Source organism: Macaca fascicularis, chromosome 1, assembly GCF_037993035.2.
Source record: "Macaca fascicularis isolate 582-1 chromosome 1, T2T-MFA8v1.1".
In the NCBI taxonomy this organism is placed as follows: Eukaryota; Metazoa; Chordata; class Mammalia; order Primates; family Cercopithecidae; genus Macaca; species Macaca fascicularis.
Window position 1 is genome coordinate 198,036,971 of NC_088375.1, and position 22,263 is coordinate 198,059,233.

A 22,263-nucleotide genomic window follows, 5' to 3' on the forward strand; every position below is an offset into this window, starting at 1 on the left:
ATGTCAAAATAAAAGTCACTTCTTTGAAGAACACTCTTGCAGTCCTCTGCACCATCAAACTTTCTGTTGGTCCACTGTCACTTGCCTTGGTCAAACAACATGCCCAGACCTTGGACATGACCTAAAAGTCCAGGCCGTGTAAGGGTAGCGGTGGCAGGGAAGCCTGGACCTGCCTGCTTCAAGGCATCAATCAATGAAAGAAATCTAAGAGGCAGATTCTTAGAGGTGCTAGTGGGAGGGAATGAGATATTCAAATCATTCAATCAAGTCTTCAAACTAGAGGTGTTCCGGGAAAAAGAATAGAAAGAGAATATAGTGGGACAGAAACCAGAGACATCAGGGGACAGCTAGAAGTTTCAAAACAGAGGCAGGAGAGAGTATGAGGGAAATCTACACGGTTTACAGGATGTCCACAGCCTCAGGCTTGGGCAAGCCCTGGACTGGTGTCATTCACTGTTATCATCTCTTCCATGTTGGTACCCAGCTCCCATGGTTGCAGAGTGACTCACACATGGAAGGGGACAAGGTGGTTGGGGAAGATAAGCAACACCCCCAGATGGCAGAAGAATAGCACGGATGGGCAGTGAGGGTGCAGGTCTGAGCATGGCCTCCTTGGGGAGAGGGAACTGAAAAAAGAACTAGTCCTAAATTTGACAATTCACGAGCAAACATGGAGTTTCTGTTTTTAAAGCATTTATTATCACTGTGGTTTGTCTCGCACACTCGCTCACACCAAGGGCTACCCAAAGCTTATTGACTTGAAGATGATAAGAGCAGGAACAAGATGGTGCTTCCCTGACTTGGCTCCCAGTCCCAGAACTACAAGCACCAAAAGGATGACGTGCCTCCTGTTGTATGTGCTCTCCTGCACCTGGCCTTGGCCACAACGAATCCTGGGTCGCCCAGGAGATGCCCTCTGTGCTGGCACTGCTGCTGTTCTGCTCTGTGTTCCAGGGGGCTCCCGCAGACTCCTAACAAAAACTAGCCAGCTCTTCACATTGCTATATCTTTCACCTTGCCCGTAAGTGGCAGTGTCTGGTGTTCCCGGTAGAAGTACAGATTTCAGGAAAAATAACTTATTTATATAATATCTCCCATTTCCAGGAGGCAGTGGGAGTGGTGGATGTGAGTCAACAGGAAAAACACACCAAGATCACATATTCTGATGGATTCAAAACTACCCTGTATCTCTGGATCAATCTGGATCATCCTTAAGCCCAGGCAAGAGGGACCCTTTCCCAGGGCCTGTGCTTTGATGTCTTGCCTTCTGCCTCCTCTGGTTGGCCTCTCCTCTCTGGACAAGGAGTCCGTGGGACCAGGGGACATACCCACCAGGAGCCTGTGCCCTGCCCTTCCAGACTTTCCTCTAAGTATCTAGAACCTTAAATTTCCTGCCCACTTGGCCCTGAGCCCACTTCTAGGATGTGCATGGGCCTCTTCCTTGGGTCTCTCTTCCAGAGGGAAAGCCATACTTCCAGAAGGTGCACTTTTAGGCCCTAGGAGTGACTAAGGGGCAGCTGTTTGCAGTGGGTGTAGACAGTGTTTGGACATAAGGACTGGGGTGTCCACAGAGAGTGCAAGGCCCCTTATGGTTCAGGATGGAACCAGTAGTAAAAGAGAAAAGGGGAGGATGGGGTCTTGGTGCCACCTCCCTCCATGTCACTGTGTAGGAGAAGTCTCCATTCTCACCTGACTTTCCAGATTGTGATGAAGGTCCATTTGTCAAGGTAAGAGAAAAGGACATGTTTCATTTTACAGTTTTTTAGCTTAACTAACAACATGTAACTATTTAGCCATATGGTATGTGGGCTTCCACTTATACTCTGGCCCTGGGCCCTGCAAACCTTAGGGGTAGGCCTGTGCCCAGTGGATCATTCCCAGAGGCCCTTGAGGCAGCCAGGACATGTCTGAATCCAGTGTATTCATTCCTGCTTCAGTGTTCTGTCCTGCCTCCTCCTGTGTGCATCAGATGTCATACGTGTGCACGTAGTGTCATTCCCCTGTCCACAGGTAGCTGAGCTTGCTCATGCGCTGTTGGTGAATCTCTGATGATTACAAGTGACAGAAAACCAAAACCTAAACGGCGTAAGTCTTGGTTCATGCAGATTATAAGTCCAGGGTTTTGCCCGATCGGCGACTCCTGTGTTTTCTCTCTCTTGGCTCTGCTCAACCCACACTGACTATGTTCAGTCACCCTCTTTCTGTATGAGCACAAGATGGCTACTGCAGCTCCAGCTCTTAGTTCCTTGAAGGTTCACTTAAAGAGGGAGATGCCCCTTTCTCAGTCCAGTGGATCTCATGGCATCCCACTGGCTCTGACTGGCCCACAACTGTCCTCTAAACCCATGGCTGTGAACTAGAAGGTCAGTGAGTGGTTTTCTGGGTGCAAGCCGCATTCTTTGCACCAATGGGTTGACAGTGGAAAAGAGGGGTGAAGCCCCAAGGAAAATTGGAGACGGTTGAGGAAAAAAGGGAGAATGCCTCCTGGGGAGCTCTCCCAACTACCCCAGAATGACTCTGAGAGGTCCCCTTTTAATGGATCTTTTAGGCAGAATCCCCCACTTTGAGTCCCAGCTGCCCTGGGTTTGCTCATTTGATGCTCTGCTGTGCCCACTGATGTTCGACCATCCCAGACCAGTGGGAAAGCATCTGCTGCCTCATCTGCCTAAGTTTTTGGACTTCCCCAAGAACCTGAACTGTTTGAAGGCAGTGATTCAGCATCACACTTGCACAATTCATTCAACATTTGGATGATGATTCGGCACTGTCGATACAGCAGTAAACTACATAGATCAAGGCCCTGCCTCTTTGGAACTTACATTCTACTGGGAGGAAAAAGTCAACCAATGGACAACTTCCAGTGATTGTTTAATAAGGAAGGAAATAAACAGGGCATGGGGGGACAGGGATTGCGATCATAAGTTGCACAGTGATGGCCTCCCTAGTAAGACACAGACACAGAGGTCTCAAGGAGGAGGAGGAGGGAGTCTTGAGGCTCTATGAGGGAAGAGCATTCTAGCCAGAGAGAACAGTGCAAATAGGCAGGAGTGCACTTAGCATGTTCAAGGAGCATCATGGAAGCCAGTGGGGCTTGAATGCTGTGAGGGAGGGAAAGAAGGATGGGAGATGAAGTCAGAAAAGTGGTGGTGGGGACAGGGAAGGGAGGAGCCGCAACAAGCAGGATCTCTGGCCACTGTTGTGACTTTGGCTTTTGCACTGAGGAGCCCTTGGAGCAAAGGAGTGACATAATCTACCTTACACTGTGGAATTCTCAGCCCGGCTGCTGAGTGCAGAATAGACAGGAGGGAGGATGACTGAGGACGCTTCTGCAATAATCCAAGCGAAAGATGATGGATGGCGGCCTGGATCAGGGTGGGTGTAGGGGCTGGGAGTGGCAGAAAGTGGTCAGGTTGTGATGTATTCTGCAGGTGAAGCCACAGGAGTTGTTGATGAATTGGGGTATTGGATATGAGTGAATGAGAAAAATCAAGACAGACCCGTGGCTTTTGGCATATGGGTCCAGGGACAATGGAGCTGCTGTTTATTGAGGTGGGGGAGGCTGGGAGAAGAGGGGATCCTGTGCTGGACATGTCAGATCTGATGTGTGTGTCAGTTATCCAACTGGTGATGTTGGGTAAGAGGTGAGATGCACAGGTCCAGGGAAGGAAACAGGCCAGACTGAAGGTTGAAGTTGAAGCATCATCAGCCAGCAGATGTTTGATTCTATTTGTTTCTCAAGTTCCCCCCAGAACAGGACCTGACACAGAGCTGGTGATGCTAATCCCAGGATAATAACATCAAAGGTGGTGATCACTTCTTTGTCATGGGCACTTCCAAGGAAAAGGGACGTACCCTGGCACTGTGCTCCAGTCTCCCACTACCATGTCTTTCCACCTTCATGTGGTCTTGCAAGGCAGGGACTGTTAGAACCCCTGTTTTCGGATGAGGAAACTGAGCTTCGGAGAGCTCATCCATTGTGCACCCACCGACGGTTCCAGTTGCTGTTTTTCCCACATGTTTATAGGATCATCAGCATCACTGTCCCCATACCCACAGCCCCCATGCTGACCCCTGTGCTGCCCTACCCTCTATTACAGCCTGTGACCAGCTGGCGCTGGGCGTGGTGGCGATCTTCGGGCCGTCACAGGGCTCTTGCACCAACGCCGTCCAGTCCATCTGCAATGCCCTGGAAGTGCCCCACATCCAGCTGCGTTGGAAGCACCACCCGCTGGACAACAAGGACACCTTCTACGTGAACCTCTACCCCGACTACGCCTCACTCAGCCATGCCATCCTCGACTTGGTCCAGTACCTCAAGTGGCGGTCGGCCACCGTGGTCTATGATGACAGTACAGGTGGGTGGCCAGGCCTGGCTAGGCTGGGAGTAACGGGTGAGGGTGGCAGAGGCCCAGAATCAGGCTCTTGTCTGTTTGTCCAGCACAGCTGCCCCTGGGGAAGAGGCTGTGTTCCATACCCCAGTTCCACTCGGTTATGCTGATGTTCACCTTTGTACCCACTCACACCCCATGTACCCCAGCCACACTCACATCTCACTCAGCCCCAGCCCACCTCACCCCTGCCTCACACTCACCTCCTCCTCTAGCAGCACAAGTGTTCAAATCTGCACTGAGCACCCACCCTACCAGCAGCACACACGTCTGCAAACCACGCCCACACCTGCCCACGCTCTTACATTCACACATTTCCATCTGCTGCAAACACATCCACCCTCACACTTGCACAATCACACACATAGCTTACGGCGTGGTCTAGTGTTACGTGTATACACACTGGAGACAGACCACCTGGGTGTAAATCCCAGCTGTATCACCTGCTGGCTGTGTAGCCTCTTTGTGCCTCAGTTTCCTATAAAATGTAAATCTGTAAAATATGGGATTACAAGATGACAGTGACAAGCACTGACATGCAGTGAGCACTGAAGGTTGGTTCTTCTCATCCTCCTCACACCTGCACCCGCCACACACACACTCTTCTCTACCCTCACTGACACACACAGACACCTGCACATGCCCAGCTCTGCTCACACACACACCAGCCCCTGCCATACCCACTTGACCGCTGACCCCAGCCAGGGCCAAGCCTGCAGACTTCAGCACCAGGCTCTTGTCTCATCCTGCCAGGACAGAGGGAGGAGATGGGCTCTGGGGCCTGTAACTGTGAGCCACGGGCCTAAAGCTGGGCTCCCTGATGTGGCTGCACCTGTCCCACATGCTCTGCCAGTGGGAACTAATGCTGCCCACATTTTTCTGGGTAGGACCCACCAGACCCACTCCTGCCCTGCCTTCCAAGTCCAGCCTGGACCCTGCTTTCCAAGTCCAGCCTGGACCCTGCCTTCCAAGTCCAGCCTGGACCCTGCCTTCCAAGTCCAGCCTGGACCCTGCCTTCCAGAAAACCCTTGCTCCAACGTGATACCCCCTGCCTCTCAAGTCCCAGACCCTTAGAGAGGGCCCAGAGCACACACTTAGCAGATAACCACCAACAAATCCAGCAAACGCACTCTGGCCCTTCTTTTGGATCTCATTCATTGCTGGGAGCTGGAGATATTGGAATAAAGAAAACCCACTCACTCTGTCACCCAGGCTAGAGTGCAGTGGTGCTCACTGTCACCTCGGCTGTCTGGGCTCAAGAGATCCTCCCACCTCAGTCTCCCAAATAGCAGCACCACACCTGGCTAATTTTGTATTTTTTGTAGAGCCAAGCTCTGGCTACGTTGCCCAGGCTGGTCTCTAACTCCTGGGTTCAAGCAGTCCTCCCGCCTCAGCCTCCCAAAGTGCTGGGATTACAGGTGTGAGTCACCACACGGCACCAAAACTCAGTTCTTGGTCTTGGCAAGCACTATGTTGTAGGGAAACACAAACAGGGGACAACATAGCCATCTCCATGAATGGAGTCGTCTCCATGTAGCTGTATATACAGAGAGCTAATGGTCTGCCATAAGTCACAAAAAGAGCAAGCAGGGAAGGGAGAGGGGAGAGAAGAGCCACTGAGGGCGCTGACCGCTGTCCAGTCCCTGCCTTCATCCTTAAGTCATCCTTGTGAGGGTGTGTGGGGCAGGGACAGACCTGGAGAGTCCTCTAGAGATGGAATTCATCCATGCTTCTGGATTCATCTCCTAAAGAAGGCTACTGTTTACGTGCTGCAAACCAAGTGATGCAAGTGTGATCTCATTTCATTTCATGTAAATTTCATAATAACTCCCTGGAGCGTGAATTAGAAATGAGAAAACTGAGACCCAAAGAGGTCACACACCTTGTGCACTGTCACCCAGCTAGTGAGTGCCAGAGCCAGCACGCACCTAATAGGCCTGTTTGAGCCTAAAGTCCATGCTGCTAGCCAGCATGGAGCTGTTTCTTCTCCTCCTCTTTATTTCCAAAGACTTGAGTCCCAAGACATTTCTTAGCCTGGCCTCTTAAGAGAGAGTGACCTTGGCAAGTCACTTAACCCATCTGGCCTTGCTCTGCCCACGTGTCAAGAGCTGCTGCATCCAGCCTTGAAAGAACCCTCCAGCTCTCAGCTGCCTGTGATTCAATGTCAGCTTTTGATTACCTCCTAATGGGGACTGGAAATAGTAGGGAGAGACTCCCTCAGAAAAGACAATTGGAAAGCTGTTTATTTAACTCAGGCTTCTACAAGCATCTATTGAGTTCCTGCTATTTCCAAAGCACCCGACAGGGATCCCCAGCCCGGCTTATTCGCCCCAGCACAAAGACCGTGCCATTGAGGGGCACCCCTGCCCACCTCCCAGCCACTCCAGTGTTTCAGCTGCATTGTGGAGTTGTTTCTTAATGTACCACTGTGAATGGTTATCTGTCGATGAGTCTGTTTCTGCTTCCAGGCCAGGAGCTTTCAGTGCCTCCAGGATTTAACACAGGGTCTGGTACAATGTAGATGTTTTTCATTGTTTGTTGCACTGAGTTGGATTGGATTGAATCGGATTAGATTGGATTGAATTGGAAATCAAGTTGAATTAAACCCTAATTAAATATTGAAGGAAAGAGTATACAGGTGAAGAAACGAAGATGTTGTTATCCTGTCTTCTTTTGAAAAGTTAATCTGAGTATAGAAGAGTGGGTGTCTGCCCAGAGGTCACACGTAATTCTAGGCAATCAGAGCTAAGAATGAGACAGCACATACATTTAGTCAGAGCCAGACCGCTTGGGGAGAGGAAGCTCTATGGCCTTGGCTGGTCTGAGCTGACTTACCAGAGGAGGAGCGATTGGAGCAGGGCCTTGAGGATAGGTGAATGAGAGGAATCACGAGGGAATTACAGGTGTAGGGAATAGCACGAGCAAAAATTAGGTTGGACTGTACCTAGCAGCTTTACCAAGAGGACAGCCTGACTAGGGGAGAGGATTCAGGTATGGAAGGTGGGAGGAAAAAGTCAGATTAACAGAGTGTAGCTGGCTATGCAATGTCTCTGATGTCCAGCCTCAGAGTTCAGGTTTTATCTTTAAAGCAGCCAGGTATCATTGAGTATTGCTGAGCAAAGGAGTAGAATAATCAAAGCAGAGTTTTAGAAGGTGGTTCTAAGAGCAATGCACAGGAAGGGTTGGAAGGAGAGCCTAGAGCAAGGAAACTAGAGCACTAGATCACAGGGGGCTGCACTGGTCCAGGCAGGAGCAAAGGAGGCCAGATTCAAGGGGTGCTTGGAAGAGGACATGGGGCCAGAATGAAAGGGAAGAAAGGGATATGAACAGGGTAATGTTGAAGACATGTAACTGGAATATCGTGGGTACAGAGTGGTCAGAGCAGACACTGACATAGTCTAGATGGAGGGTGGAGGAAGTGGCTTTGCAGAAGAAAAGGTGCTTTGTCGTGATGATGGATGCTATGCTAGCAAAACTGGTCAGAGCTGATGCTCAGGTCTGCAGCTCTTACCACAAGTGCCTTTAGCGCTGACTATTAAGTACATGTCACTTTATTCTCTGCTCTGATGGCCTGGAATTACCTGTGACCACTGGGCAGGCACCCACTCCTCTGGAATACAATTAACTTCTCAAAAGGAGGTAGGATAACAACATCTGCATTTTTTCATCCTTATACTCTTTCCTTCAATATTTAATTAGAGTTTAATTCAACTTCATTTTCCATTTGATTCAGTTAAATTCAACTCAATTCAGTTCAACAAATATTTAAAACATAGGGGAGTCCATGGGGCAGTGGGTTTGGTCAAGAAGACAATGTGTACTAGGGATTCAGGGTTGGCGCCTGTCAAATAATATAACCTTGATGATGTATAGTGGGTAGAAAGAAGTGTGCTCCCAGAATCCAGGTATGTCAAAGGGCAGGACAATGTATGGGTCATCAAACCCATGGAGTGGGAAGTACTCCACAGTGGGCTTTGGCTGTGTTTGCTTTGGAGATTGTGTCCATTAGGATGTTTTGGCTGCAAGTAACAGACAGCCCAACTCACATTAACTCAAACAATAGACAGTTATCTCCCTGACAAGAATTCAGGAGATGGGCCTTTCCTCGGCTGATTTAGCAGCTTGGCAAAGTCAGGGTGCTGGGTCAGTATTGCCACAGTTCTTTTGGCCTTCAGCTCATAGTCACAATAGGGCTGCTGAAGCTCCGAGCATGCAGTAGGTGGCATACAGGAGGTAGGGGCCAAAGGGATTTTTCTTCTTCATTATTTATTTATTTTAGAGACAGGGTCTCATTCTGTCACCCAGGCTGTAGTGCAGTGGCACGATCATGGCTCCTGGCAACTTTGAACTTCAGGGGTCAAACAGTCCTCCCACCTCAGCCTCCCAAGTAGCTGGAACCACAGGCACATGCCCTGCTAATTTTTAAATTTTATTATAGAGACAGAGTCTTGCTGTATTGCCAAGGCTGGTCTCAAACTCCTGCCTGAGCCTCTCGAAGCACTGAGATTATAGGTATGAGCCACCATAACCAGACCAATGAGGTTTTTCTTAATGTGACTCATGCCTCTTATCAGAGAGGAAGATCTGTCTCAGAACCTTCTAGAAGACAATCCTGTATAGCTCACTGGGTCCATGGCTAGTATTCTAGACATTGTCAGATGGAATGGAATTGCCACGGATTGGCTCCTGCCAATCACAAGTCATTTCATGGGACTGGTGCATTGTCACCCAAACACAATCACAGTTATTTTATTATGCTAGAAGGGAGTGCATTTGTTATTTCTTTATATAATAATGCTGTGTAACAAACCACCTCAAAAACTCAGTGGCTTAAAATAATAAGCATTTGTTTAACTCACAAGTCCACAGGGTCAGTGATTTCTTGAACTTCCAGGTCATTTTTCTGGGCTCACCTGGATCACTCACCTGCTTGGGGGTCAGCTGGCTGTTGGTTGATCTAGGCTGGCTTGACTGAGATGGCAGGTGTAGTCAGCTCTCCACATGTCTCTCATCCTCCAGCAGGATAGCCCAGGCACATTGTCACGACAATTGCAGAGGGGCAAGAGAGCAAACCCAACGTACAATTCCATTTCAACCATTTGCCTGCATGGTACCTACCAACATCCCACTGGCCAAAACAATTCACATGGGTGAGCCCAATTGGAGGGCTCTGCAAAGTTACATGGCAAAGGGTGTGGTTATAAGGAGAGGTGAAGAATTGGGGTCACGGCTGCAATCTTCCTCAAGGGGAATGGCTACTGAGGAGGCAACCAGTGTTTGTCCCACGAGCTTTGTGCCTAATCTACTCTATGCATAAAGACAAACTCATCTTGAGGGTGAAAGGATGGGATTAAACAAACAAACAAACAAAACCCTGGGATGAAGAAAAAGGCCTCAGCCCAGGAGCCAAAATGTTTTTGGGTCTCTAATTATGATTCCCTAATCACTTAACCTCTGTGGGGTCACTTAACCTCTATGGCCCTCAGGACTTTTATCTGTAACATTGGAATGAAAATCCTTGTTCTGTATGCCTTCTAGGACTGAGAGATGGTTAAATAGGGTAATGAATGCAGAAGCGCTTTGTGAGTGAAAAGCATGATTCCAACAACCATGATTCACTGCAGATATTTTAAGAGAGATTGATTAGGGGAGCAGCCAGGAAGGAAAGCTCATCTCAGGCAAACAAAGAGAGCCTAGTCCTCTGTTGGGGTGGGCTGAGAGGAGCCTCTGGTCTCCTTTGGGAATACACTGATGGGAAGGAGGGCTGACATTTGCTGCTGGAGAATGTGGGTCACCATGCATTACATGGAGCGATGTGCTTGGCTGACAAGAAGGCCCTGGTGGCCTCTGCTCCAGCATCCAGCCTGTCCCAGTCCTCATAGCCTGGGTCCCCAAAGCCCACGTGCCTGCTGATGCTGCACATAAGCCTCAAAACCAAACAGGGAGGAGCAAACTGTGCACCCTGGACCTCACGGGGTAACAGGTGTGAAAGGGAAGCATCATTCAGCCTAATCAAGAATTTCTGGGATACATTGGGAGGGGGATAGCCTGTGTGTGTGTCTGGGGATAGCTAGCTTGTGGCCTCCTCCTTCTATATGAAGGTCAACTGATAGCCTCTTCTTCCTCCCCAACAAGTCTGGTATTAGGAAGCACAGGGCACCTGTTTGACCCAGACCACTCCGGGACTCCAGAGCCATCTCCCAACTCCAGCGCATGGGTTTGAGTCTTCAGTGGGCTGGGGGCTCCTGATGCCCAGTCATGGCAAAGCTTGTGTGGAAGTACTTTAGGAGGCTTAGGTTACAGGCATGTATTTCTGTCCCCGAAGCAAAGTGAGATGATGGACACCAATCAGATTGCTTTCCTGATGTCCAGCCCTCAGGAATGGGAATCATTGCAGAACAGACTCGGGGGTGTGTACCAGAGATTGTTTTGGAAACTGGGACTCTCTGCTGGAAGGCTTTTGGAGAAGGCTATCTGAGTGGGGTCGGGGGGACTCTCCAGATAGAGTAACAGTGGATTGCAAACTTTAATCCAGTGCAAACTGGCTTAAGCAAAAAACAGTTGGGGTGGGGGAGCAATTTGGTTTCCTTTACTGGAAAGTTTGGAGCTAATTTTAGCTTCAGGCACCATTTGATCCAGAGGCTGAAGTGAAGATCGTTAGGATTTCTTTGCTGCTTATTCTCTCTGACATCTGTCCTATTGGAATCCTTCTCAAGGTCTACGTAGGGACCCCAGACTTACAACCTCCCTATTTGAAGTTGAGTGAAAAAGAGAGTGTTTCTTACCCTCTTTTTGTGCCAGTTGCTCTAACACAGTTTCTGGGAGTCGACGGTATTGCACCTATCTCTGAGTCAATACCTACTCCCAGGCTGGGGCCACATGCTTTGCCCCTAGAGCTGGCGATGGACCCCTCCTGAGTCACAGAAAGTAAGCGTCAGGGAGGAGATTTACCCCAAAGGAAAATCGAAGTGCCATTAGTGGCCGGAGAGGGGGCGGTAGGGGGCAGAGGTGGAACATACTGTGTGAACTATGCGGCCAGGACCAGACACTGAGTCCTGGGGATGACTAGGGGCCAAGCAGGCAAGAGGGGATGGCCCGCTTGGGACCTGGCCCTGTGCTGGCTCAGCTTCTTCTTTGGAGGGGAGGAGGGGGTGGGAAGCATATAGAGAGTAGCAAGCAGGCTTGCTCCCAGGCTATGCAGAAAGAAGTCAGCAAAAATGGACCTTGAAATAGGGACAGAAACGAACTTAATTAGAGCTAAGCAAGCCATTTGTCTCCAGGAAGTGACATTTAGTCTTCCCTAGAAGTCCCCAGATTAAGTGGTTTTACAAAAATGCCAACCAAGGTAGAGGATAGATTTTTCAGTGTGGGAGGAAAAAAAAATAAAACAGTAAGTCAATCCAATTATGGAAACTTTTGTTGAGTACCACCTGAGTGCCAGGCCCTGTGCTGGAGGTGGTGGGAACCCAGCCCCAGATATCAAGGCACTGGTGGCAGAATGAACTGGTGCCAGAGGAGGCCAGTGCTGAGGGAGGAGGCCACTGAGTTGGAGGAGAGGGTGATCTTTTCTGGACAGAGCAAAAGAGGAAGGCTTCATGGAGGAGGTGGTTGCACTGAACCTGAAAAAGTGGGTAAGGTTTAGCAAGGCAGCCTGCCCTTAGTGGGGACAAGGAGGGAGACGCAAATACCTCCTGGCCTTACCCAGTCTAGTGGTTGGCGCAGGTTAGTACCACTGAGGCTGGAGCTGCCTTTTGTGCCCATATCCTGGAAGCAGCTCGCTGGAGACGTTGAGGGAAATCATGTCCCATGTCCCATGTCTCACGATGTTGGGAGTGGGTACAGAAGAAGAAGGGTGAACTCTGATTTAGACCCTGAAGGCTTTACAGCCATTCTAAGTTAGAGAGGAGCAGAGGGGTGTGGTCAGTGGGAATTTGCTATCTGTGCCGACCTTTGAATCTACATATGTGTGTACATGCACCAGTGTGTGCACAGGCCTTAATCTACATATACACATGTGTTGATAAGCCCAAGTGTATTCCTGCCCATATCAACATGCACAGGCATGTAGCCATGTGTTTGTATGTGCACACACATACCCAGTGTTGTCCATGCACGTGCACAAGTCTCTGTGGGCCACGTATCTGTGTGTGTCTGTAGACCTGTGGCCATGGGCATGTGTGTGCACACAAGTCTGAGTGGATGCCTGGAGCTGTGGATACATGCGGTACACATGTGTCTTTTGTGCTCCATGGCGCCTCAGGGCTCATCCGACTGCAGGAGCTCATCATGGCCCCATCGAGATACAACATCCGCCTGAAGATCCGTCAGCTCCCCGTCGACTCTGACGACTCGCGCCCCTTGCTCAAGGAGATGAAACGAGGCCGGGAATTCCGCATTATCTTCGACTGCAGCCACACTATGGCAGCCCAGATCCTCAAGCAGGTGTGTGAGTGCTGGCCAGCGGGAGGGATGATTGGGAGCTGCTGGCCACTTCTCCCACCTCCCCTTCCCAAATTCGGGTGTGATGCTGCCAGATATAAGTTTGACTCCTAGCTCTGCCACTTTCCTGCTATGTGACTTTGGGTGGTCACTTTGCCTCTCTGAGCCTCATTTTCACAAGCAGCAAAACGGACACTGCAGTCTTTACTGTGTGAGTTGGCGTGAGGATGGATGATCCGCCCAGCCAGGCCTGACACAGGGAGAGTGCTGAGTAGACGCGAGTTTCCATCCCACCTCAGCGCTGGTTGGAGGCAGAGGCTGCCGGGAGGTGCCCATAGCCACACAGGAGAAGAGCACTCCAGGAAGCAGAGAGGCCTCAGATTCTCAGGAACAGCCCCCAGAATGCCTCACTGCCTCCTCCAGTGACTAATTCCCCGTAGCCCACGGCACTTGGTGTTACTCTCCTATTACTGGAAGGTTTATCGAGGCTCTCGTACCATCTGCTCAGCTCTGCAGCAAAAGAGGGGGAGGAGAATGGCTCTCAGTCGCGGATGGGCCTTCGTTCCCAAACACAGCTCAGCATGGCCTGCTGGGGATGAGAGCCAAGCTCCGCCAGTCACCTAAGAAAATAAACAGTGAAATCGCCTACCACCCCCTCCAAGGGTGCCACAGCTGAAACCAAAAACACTGATTTGAGCTGGTGCTTTTTATAAAAGGCAATTATGTCATCCCCAAAAGCATTTCTGGTGATTGGAGGTGGCATTCTGTGGGGCTTTGACACATGACCCTCAGGGTCCAGGTGATTTAAGGGGTGCAGGAGGAGACATGCTGAACCGGGGCATTCTCAAGGCCTTGAGGGGCTCAAGTCCCATCCTCCAGTTGGGCCCCATCAGGGTGCCGGGCCTGAATGGCAGCCTCTATCCCCAGCTCCCCGCAAAGGAAGCTCCTTTATGCCACACTTAAAAGGCTCATTTGAGGGTTTGAGTTCTGCTTCTGCCCTTTCACGTTGTGTGCCCTGGAGCAAGCGGCCCAGGAGTCATTCCCCTCCTCTGTAGATGGGGTTCATAATCCCCATCTCATACTATTATGGAGGCTTCAGTGCAAGGAGGAAAACATCAGGAGTTTCTTCTGACACCCAGCAGACAGTTGACACCTGGCGTTGGGCATCTTTCAAGCTGCTGTCGAGGAAACATACACTCCCCAGAAAGCCCATAACCCTCAGCCTCCCGGTCAGCTGTGCCCAGTGCCTCTCCTCCCCCTCCACAGCATGTGTAACAGAGGAATGGTGACAATCACGGCTTTGGTTTACTGAGCAGCTGCTCTCTGCCGGGTCCATGTAGCTCGTCATTTACCACCACACTGGGAAACAGGGACAATTCTCTTGCCCAATTTATAGGTAAGGAAACTGAGGCTCAAGGGGAAAGTAATGGACCCAAGGTCATCCAGGCAGGAAGCCAGAAGGGACTCCCAGGTCTGTCTGATTTTAAAACTTCTGGAATTAGAAGTGAAGATTCTGTGCTCAGCCAAAGTCAGATTTAAACGAAGTTAAGCCAATCTGCTTCTTGCAGGACTTCCCTGAGCCTTTAACATGCTGAGGTGGGCTGTGACTCTTCAAAGGTGGGAGGGAATGGGCAGCATTTGCAAAGTGTACTTGACCCGGTGACATTTTCCCCCAGAGCCCTCTGTGGGCCCAGCATTCTGAGGAACTCTGTAGAAAATGCATTATAGTCATTAGTATAATAGATTATAGACTTCTAATAAAATACGTAGACTTCATGATGGCGGACAGTAAGAATTCCACAGTGGCCACGTGGCCTGCTTTGTGGTCAGCCAGGATTAGGGGAGCAGGGATGTCTCAGCCCTTCTTGGGGAGGCTGAAGACAGACCTCCCAGCTCAGGCCTGACTGGGCCAGGGGGTTAGCGAGGTTGGCGGGAAACGTACTGCCTCTGGATACAGGACAGGGAGCTCAGCTGAGTGGAGTCCAGGGCACTTAAGAAGGCAGCCTCGGACTGATGCCATCAGCATTTCTCTTAAGTGTGGCAGGCCGAGAGACGCTTACTCAAAAGAGGCAGCTAGACCCCATGGGCCCTGCAGAATTTGGAATCTTTGAAGAATGTGACCCAAAAATCTGCATTTTAATCTGTCCCAGGTGACTTTACAGCACACTCCAGTGTGAAATCAACTGCTGTCTGCCAGGCAGTCATTGTCACTGTTCAGAGGTGGTCTCAGAGGACACCCCACTCCAAGCAGCCAGCCTTCCCCAACCCACTGCCAGTCCCATTCTCAGCCCTGGGTGGGGATTGGGGGAGGGCTGCTCAGGGGTTCCCTGCTGATCACTAACACTCTGCTTTTCCGTAGGCCATGGCCATGGGCATGATGACTGAGTACTACCACTTCATCTTCACCACTCTGGTAATGTACCTCTGGGTCCTGGCACAGGAAAGGGGTGGGACTCTCTTGGATCAAGGTCATTGTGGCTTAGCCTGGGCCAGCCCACTGAAGACAATTGCTGCAGCTAGAGGAGACCCAAGCTGGACTTGCTTCCTCAGGCTGTAGGGGTGGCCCCAGGTAAGGGCACAAGTATGTCTTTGTGACCTGCCCACTTTTGAGAGGCAGCATCATATTATAATTAAGGACATGGATTCTGGAGTGAATGTGAACACCAGCTCCTCTGCTCACCACTGGTGGTTCCTTGGCTAAGTCACTTAACCTCCCTGCCTCAGTTTCTTCCTCTGCAAAATGGGCTTCTGCCTCCTGGGATTACTGTGAGCACCAAATGAGTTAATAAGGTAACACGCATTGCCTGGTACATGCGGAGTTCTGGAGGTATTCATTACTATGATTATCATGACGCTCGGTTCCTAACCCACACTTCCCCACGCATGTCTCGGGCTTCACGGGAATTGTCACTTTGGATTCCGTCCACATTCATACTGAAGTCTGCCCACTCACTGTCAGCTAGCCCAGCCCACCTACAGGCTCCAGATGGGTCCTGTCCAAACTCTGAGAACATTTAGGGCCATTTAAACCCATTAGGATAATTAGCTGTGGCCTGAGATCAGCAGAATAAAGAGATTCCTGTGCCAAAAGGGCACCCACCCTGAGCCATCCTGCCTTGCAGATAGACACCCTCAGACCCTGCTGGGGCCCCGGGCAGACTAGTCCACCCATCCCAGATCTGGGGCGAGTGACAGCCTCACTGACTGCCCTGTCGCTTTTCAAAAAACCTCCTGCAGTATGTGTCAGCCCAGCCACTGCAGCCCTGCAGACCTCTAACCATATTAATTCATTTATCCAGCACCCAGCTAGCTTCCCCTAACCTAGGAGCCCCTAGGTTCCGAGGGTCTGGTGGAAGGTGGGAAGTTTGACGCAGTCTTACAGAAAAGCAGATCTTGAACTAGGCTTCAAATGGTCCATAGGAGTTCACCAAGGGAGAAAGAGGAAGGGCATTGTATGCAGAAGGAACAGCATAAGCGAAGGCCAAGAGGCAAGTTAGCTCTTCGTGGTATGCAGGAGCTGGCTTGATCCAGCGGGTGAGAGCCAATTGCATTATCTCCTCCTAAGCCTGTGTCATGTTGGTAGCTTGAAATCACTGTGATGGGAGAGCTTACACGCGCTCACACAATGGAAGTGAGCAAATGCTACAAATAAGGGCCCCTCCCCCAGAGAGCTGGTTATTAAGCACTTATGCTCCCTACAGCCCCTCCCTCTGCACCCTGTGTCCACAGCAGAGCTCAGGGGCCACCCTGAGATTCTCCTGATCCAGGGCTCAGACCTGGGGACCTGCCAGGAGCCATACTGGGAGAAAGGGATCCTGGAAGCTGGCGACTGAGATCAGGCAGGGTGAAGTCAACTCCCCTGAATCCCTTCTGGATTTCCGACCACCTAAACTGGCTGCTTCTTGCCATGCTGTCTCCTGGAAAGTCAATGGAGGCTTAGCATGAGGCTACCAGACCCCTGAAACTCTACCTCTGTCCAGAGCTGGGAGCAGCGCAGAGGAGCAAGACTGGGAAGGTGGGTGGGGCACATTCCAGGGGTCCACAACCTTCTCTCCACTCATGGCAGCCCTCCCTATCCCATCCTGAGATCCTTGGGTGCTAAGAACAACTCCTGGACCCGGGGACACTAGGATCCTCTCTCTAAGGCCTTCGATCTTGAACCCAGTGGCCAATGGCATTAATGGCCAGGGTACTGGGGTCACTGGGATGGTGCCTTCCCCAGAGTCTTGTCCTGGAAGGTCAGCCAGGCTGCAGGGCTGAGGGGCCAAAGCTTCAGGCCCTGCCATTTGGCCAGCTCAAGGACCCACCCGCTCTGGCCTCGGAATGAGGCTTGAGCCAGGCAGAGATGCTTTTAATAGGATATTTACAGCTGGGACTGGGAGCAAGGCCCAGACGGGGTTTAATCACAGGCCCTGTGCGTGCAGAGTGGGTGGCAAGGGCAGTACTCAGGGTGGGTGAAGGAGATAGGTAGATTTTTTTCCTGCTCTGACCACACCCAATTCTACCGGAACCTCCCAATGCCCCAAGGCTTTCTGCTTGGTGGCCCTATCTTGTATTCCGTGTTGGATCCATCTCTGTACACCCCTCCCACCCAAGTGCCTAGCTCAGTGCCCAGGACCTTAGAGAGCATTCTTTCTGTCTTCCCACGGGCAGACCTCAGTTGACTGGCCAAGAAGTAGTCATCTGTCCCAAGGGTGGTTTCTGCAATCTTGCTGGTGACACAACCCCCACGCTGGGAGCATTTAGCTATGTGGAGGCCAGTCATCTATTTGCCACCAAGACTGGAAATTAGTGAGTGGGGATCAGGGATGCTGGACATTCCATGATGGGCAGGATTCTGGAGATGAGTTGTCCAGCCCCAGATGCCTATGGTGCCCCATTGAGACACACTGACTAATACTCAGCCAATCCACAACTGGACCCGGGAAAGTGGGTGATAATCAGAGAAAGAGATGGTGAGAAGAGGCAAAGGAGGAATGGGTGGACAATTGGGATATGATGTACCCAGGGCAGCTGTGGTGTGCTAAAGTCTCTAGGGAACTGAGACTAGCCCCGGCCAGTGTCCATTTTTCTTCATTTTCTTAATCATTCATTGATTCATTTATCCAGCAGCCATATACAAATGCTCTCCAAGGTCCTGGGCACTGCACTAGGCACTTGGGTGGGAGGGATGTCCATAGATGGACACACAAAGCTCACAAGCTGGTGGCTTCCTTCATGTGTATAAGAATCAAGAACTGTGCCCAGTTAACCTCTCTGTTCCCAGCACCCTAATAGAACCTGGCACATGGTAGGTGCTCATTAATGTCTGGATGGATGGACGGACGGACAGATTGATGGATGGATGACTGTAATGCAATGTGGAAAGTAATCAGTGAAATTGTCAACACATCAGAGCAGTCAGTTAAAACCACTCTGATGCCAGTTGACCTGAGTTAGAATTGAGACTCTTCCACTCCCTTGGGCAAGTTACTTAACCTCTCTGTGCCTCATTTTCTCATCTATACAATGGTGACAGTAATATTACTACCTCAGAGGATTGTTATGCAGAGTGCATTGACATCATAAAATGCTTAGAACAATGCTTGGCACTTACTACTGTGTAAGTGTTAAATAAATAACTCCTGCTCTTGCTTGCTGTGTGCTCAACGTACCCCATCCCATCCAAAATTCAGAACAACTTTCCAAGGGAGATAGACTCTCCCAGTTTTATAGAAACGTGGAAACTGAGACTCGAAGTCACTCCGCAAGAAAGGGGCAGAGCAAGGATTTTTTCGCAGCAGGAAGCTGTCCAGCTCCAAAGCCCTCTGCTGAAACCTACCATGCTGAAAGTCCACAACAAGTGTTCCCTGGCCTCCTCTGGCCGGCTCAGATTCCACACAATGCCTGGCCATGTTGGTTCAGGCATGGTAATTGAGGTCAATGGGGAAACGGAGCCTCCTGAAATCCCAGCAGTGCCCATGCTTCACCAGTTCCAAACCCCTCTGATTTTAGGACTGGACATTGTGGCTCACACCAGTAATCCCAACTCTTTGGGAGGCCAAGGCAAGGGGATCGCTTGAGGCCAGTATAAGATCAGCCTAGGCAACATAGTGAGACCCTATCTCTACAAAAATAAAAATATTAGCCAGGCATAGTTGGGCAGACCTGTAGTCCCAGCTACCTGGAAGGCAGGCTGAAGCAGGAGGATTGCCTGAGCCCAGGAGTTAGAGGCTGCCGTGAGCTATGATTGCACCGCTGCACTCCAGCCTGGGGAACAGAGCCAGACTCTGTCACGTTAAAAAAGAAAGCAAGAAGAAAGCCCTCTGATTTTCCTCTTTACGCATCTGAGGCCAGCAGCAGGGCAGTTTGCACTCCCCATTGACTGGTGGGGAAACCTGGCATCAGGCACTCCCCGAAGTTTCATAGCAGATCAGTGACAAGAGGCCTTGGCTCCTGACTCCCGGTTCTGTCCGTGGCTGTTCCAGCTTACTGTCCTTCCTCCCCACACAATCTGAGGGTCAGAAAGAATGGACCCTTCCGGGGAGGCACAGCCCTTGCAATACACACAATTCTGCAGTGGAGTATGGGGCGGGGTCTACCAGAGTATCTCCCAGCAGAACCCCATCTGTCAGAGCACCAGCTGTGTCCCCCTGGTCTTCTCCCTCAGTCATATCCTGCTTCCGGTCTTCAGGATCCTCTTCCAGCCCTGTTGCTGATACCTCTACCTCGTGATCCTCCCTCTTTGTGCCCATTGGTCAGTTGTGGCTTATTTGGGAGCACAGTGGCATCTGGCATTTATCTCCTTCCCTTTAGGAAACCCGCATCACCAACTCTTCGCCTCTAAAAAATTCTCCAAATTTGCTTCTTCCATGCAGAAGACATTTTAATTACCCCAGCTGCCATTATCTGTTCCAACCAGCTTTGAGCCATTCCCAGATAACCTCGCATTAATCAGCCCCAGCTGAGCCCCTGGTACATGTCATGTGTAGGTAAAAGCCTGGAGGTGAAAAAAGAATTATAATAAATTAATAGATAAGCAATCACAATTAATGCCACTTCCCAGCAATAACAGTTATATCATGGGGAAGATATTTTCATCTGTCATTCCTTAAGGCGATGTTTTCCAAGCTTCAGCTCCTACCCATTCAGACCCATGGGGTGCTAATGAATTAGTCTATTATGTTATGCTGAATGTTTCTAAAAGGTCCCTCGTCGATACTGAATTCAGTGTGTCAACATTTGGCATCGAGAACGCAACTTTTTGCCAAGCAGCAAGGTTGCACACAGTTCACAGTGTACAGCACTTGGGGTCTTGGCCCTGGGCAGTCTGAACAACAACCAAAAAAAAACTAGAGCTGGACAAAACAGCCTCTTCACCAGCTCCCCATTGTCATTGTCCTCATGTCACGGGGATGGGGGCACTCTGTGCCTCGGGCCCTACAACACTTTGCGGCTAAGCCCAGGCTCAGGGATGACAGGGAGGAAGGTGATCCCAGGCACTGCCACCCCAACCTGCCCCCTCCTGGGCTGTGATCAGCTACAGCCTCTGTGTCAGTCTCAACAGACCAAATGCTGCCTCTGGAGACCAGAAGGGCTGTTGCCACCAGCACCCAAGCCCCCACCAAGGCCAGAGATGCTGCCCTTCACACTGAGTCAGGTTGGCCTTTGGTTACCTAGATGAGGGTGAACCAAGTCATGGAGGCCCTGGGCAGTCTAAAGCTTTGGCATCTTTCAAGCCTCAGATATCAGGTCAACACTGAATTGGAGAAGAGGCTGAACGCCATGCGAGGAAAGGTGAGGAGGGCGCCCCCTGTAGGCAGAGCTCAGCTTCTCTTCCATGGCCGCAGTAGGTCAGCCCTGGTCCCAAACTTGCATAACACCACTGTCCAAAACGAAATCCTTCCAGCTCCCCAGACCCTCCTGGTTGAAAGGCAGTTTGGAGAAGATCTCATCCTCCACCCGAGGCAGTTTACCCACCCTCTCCTCAACTTCCAGTCTGTAGATAACCCCAAATTAATCAGCCCCAGCTGAGCCCCTGCTACATGTCATGTGTAGGTAAAAGCCTGGAGATGAAAAAAGAATTATAATAAATTAATAGATAAACAATCACAATTAATGCCACTTCCCGGCAATAACAGTTACATCATGGGGAAGATATTGGGTTGGTGCCATTAAAAATAATAATAAAAGCCACAATGACTTTTGCACTAACCTAGTATTTTCATCTGCCATTCCTTGAAGCTCCCCCGGAGAGGAGGATGTGAAACACTTGTGGCTACTTTCCAGGCTCTTCCCGGTGATGTTTAAGTGCCCCAGGAGCCAGTCAGTTGGCTGACCCTTCTTTCCACTTTGAGGAAAAGGAATATTCAGCCCACAGCTCATAGGGGAGACAGACCCAGACACAAGCAGTTGTTACCAGTGGTGTGAAAGCCCAGAAGTCTCAGGATAAGAGCAGAATCGCCTCTGACCCACTCTGTTGTGCATGTGTACAGGAGCAATCAGGAGAGGCTTCCTGGAAGAGGTGACGCTTGAACTGATTCTTGGAGAATAGCTTACCCAAGGGAGGTCAAGAAGACAGACATTCTTGCCAGGAAATAGAAGGCATACGAAGGTGCTGGACAGAGGAATGAGAAGCAGGACGAAGGGGACAGGGTTCGGCGAGACTGGGAAAGGGAGGCTAATGCAGTTGGGTGTTCCTGGGACAAAAAAATGAGAGAGGGTAGGAAGGAAAGTGAGGCTGGAGGGGTGGAGAGCTTTGGAAAACTGTACTAAGGAATTTGTACTGTATTCTGAAAAGACTACAAGGAGTCGTGGAAGTATTTGAAGTGTGGAAATGACAGGCTTGGATTTATACTTTAGAAAGATCCCTCTAGTCCCTGCCTGGAGGTGACTGCCCTGGCAGTGGGCATGAGTTGGGGGCCGGGCGGTCAGAGCCTCTGGGTAGGAGGAGATGCGTCATCACAGGGTAGAGGGAGGGCTCTGGAGCTGGGTAGCTTGCTGTTGACTCTCACTCCCCAGATACAGAAACTTGAGCAAAAGGCCTAATATCTGTGTGGTTCAATTCTTTCCCTCCTAGTAGAGTGGAGTAATAATAATAATTATTATAAATATTATAAATATAAAATATTATAAATATAAAATAATACCCTCCTAGTAGAGTGCCTATGTAAATCAAATGAGTTAATACAAATGAGGTACTTTGAACAATGCCTACCGTTCTGAGATTTGTAGGTGCTCAGTAGATGTGAACTGACTGTGACTGTTCTGATATTGCCAAGAGGAGTAAGGTAGGAAGACCCCAACCTATGTCTGCCCTAGGGGCTATACCCAGTAGCTGTCACAACCTGCTGCCAGACGAGGCAGAACATAAACATATGTCAAACACATACGTGATGTTTAATATGTCCCAGACATGTTCTAAAGACATCTACAAACTCACTTCTTTTCCATGACA

General features: G+C 50.2%; 1 protein-coding gene across 2 annotated transcripts in view; it reads left to right on the forward strand.

Annotated features, from left to right (window-relative positions):
• The window catches only part of GRIK3 (glutamate ionotropic receptor kainate type subunit 3), a 239,649-nt gene that overhangs the window by 149,996 nt on the left and 67,390 nt on the right, over nt 1–22,263 (forward strand). For both annotated transcript variants that reach the window (XM_065524897.2, XM_045374370.3), the window contains exons 3-5: nt 4,098–4,355; nt 12,649–12,830; nt 15,187–15,240. In XM_065524897.2, coding sequence (XP_065380969.1) covers nt 4,098–4,355; nt 12,649–12,830; nt 15,187–15,240 — 494 coding nt within the window. The remainder of the gene's footprint in view (nt 1–4,097; nt 4,356–12,648; nt 12,831–15,186; nt 15,241–22,263) is intronic.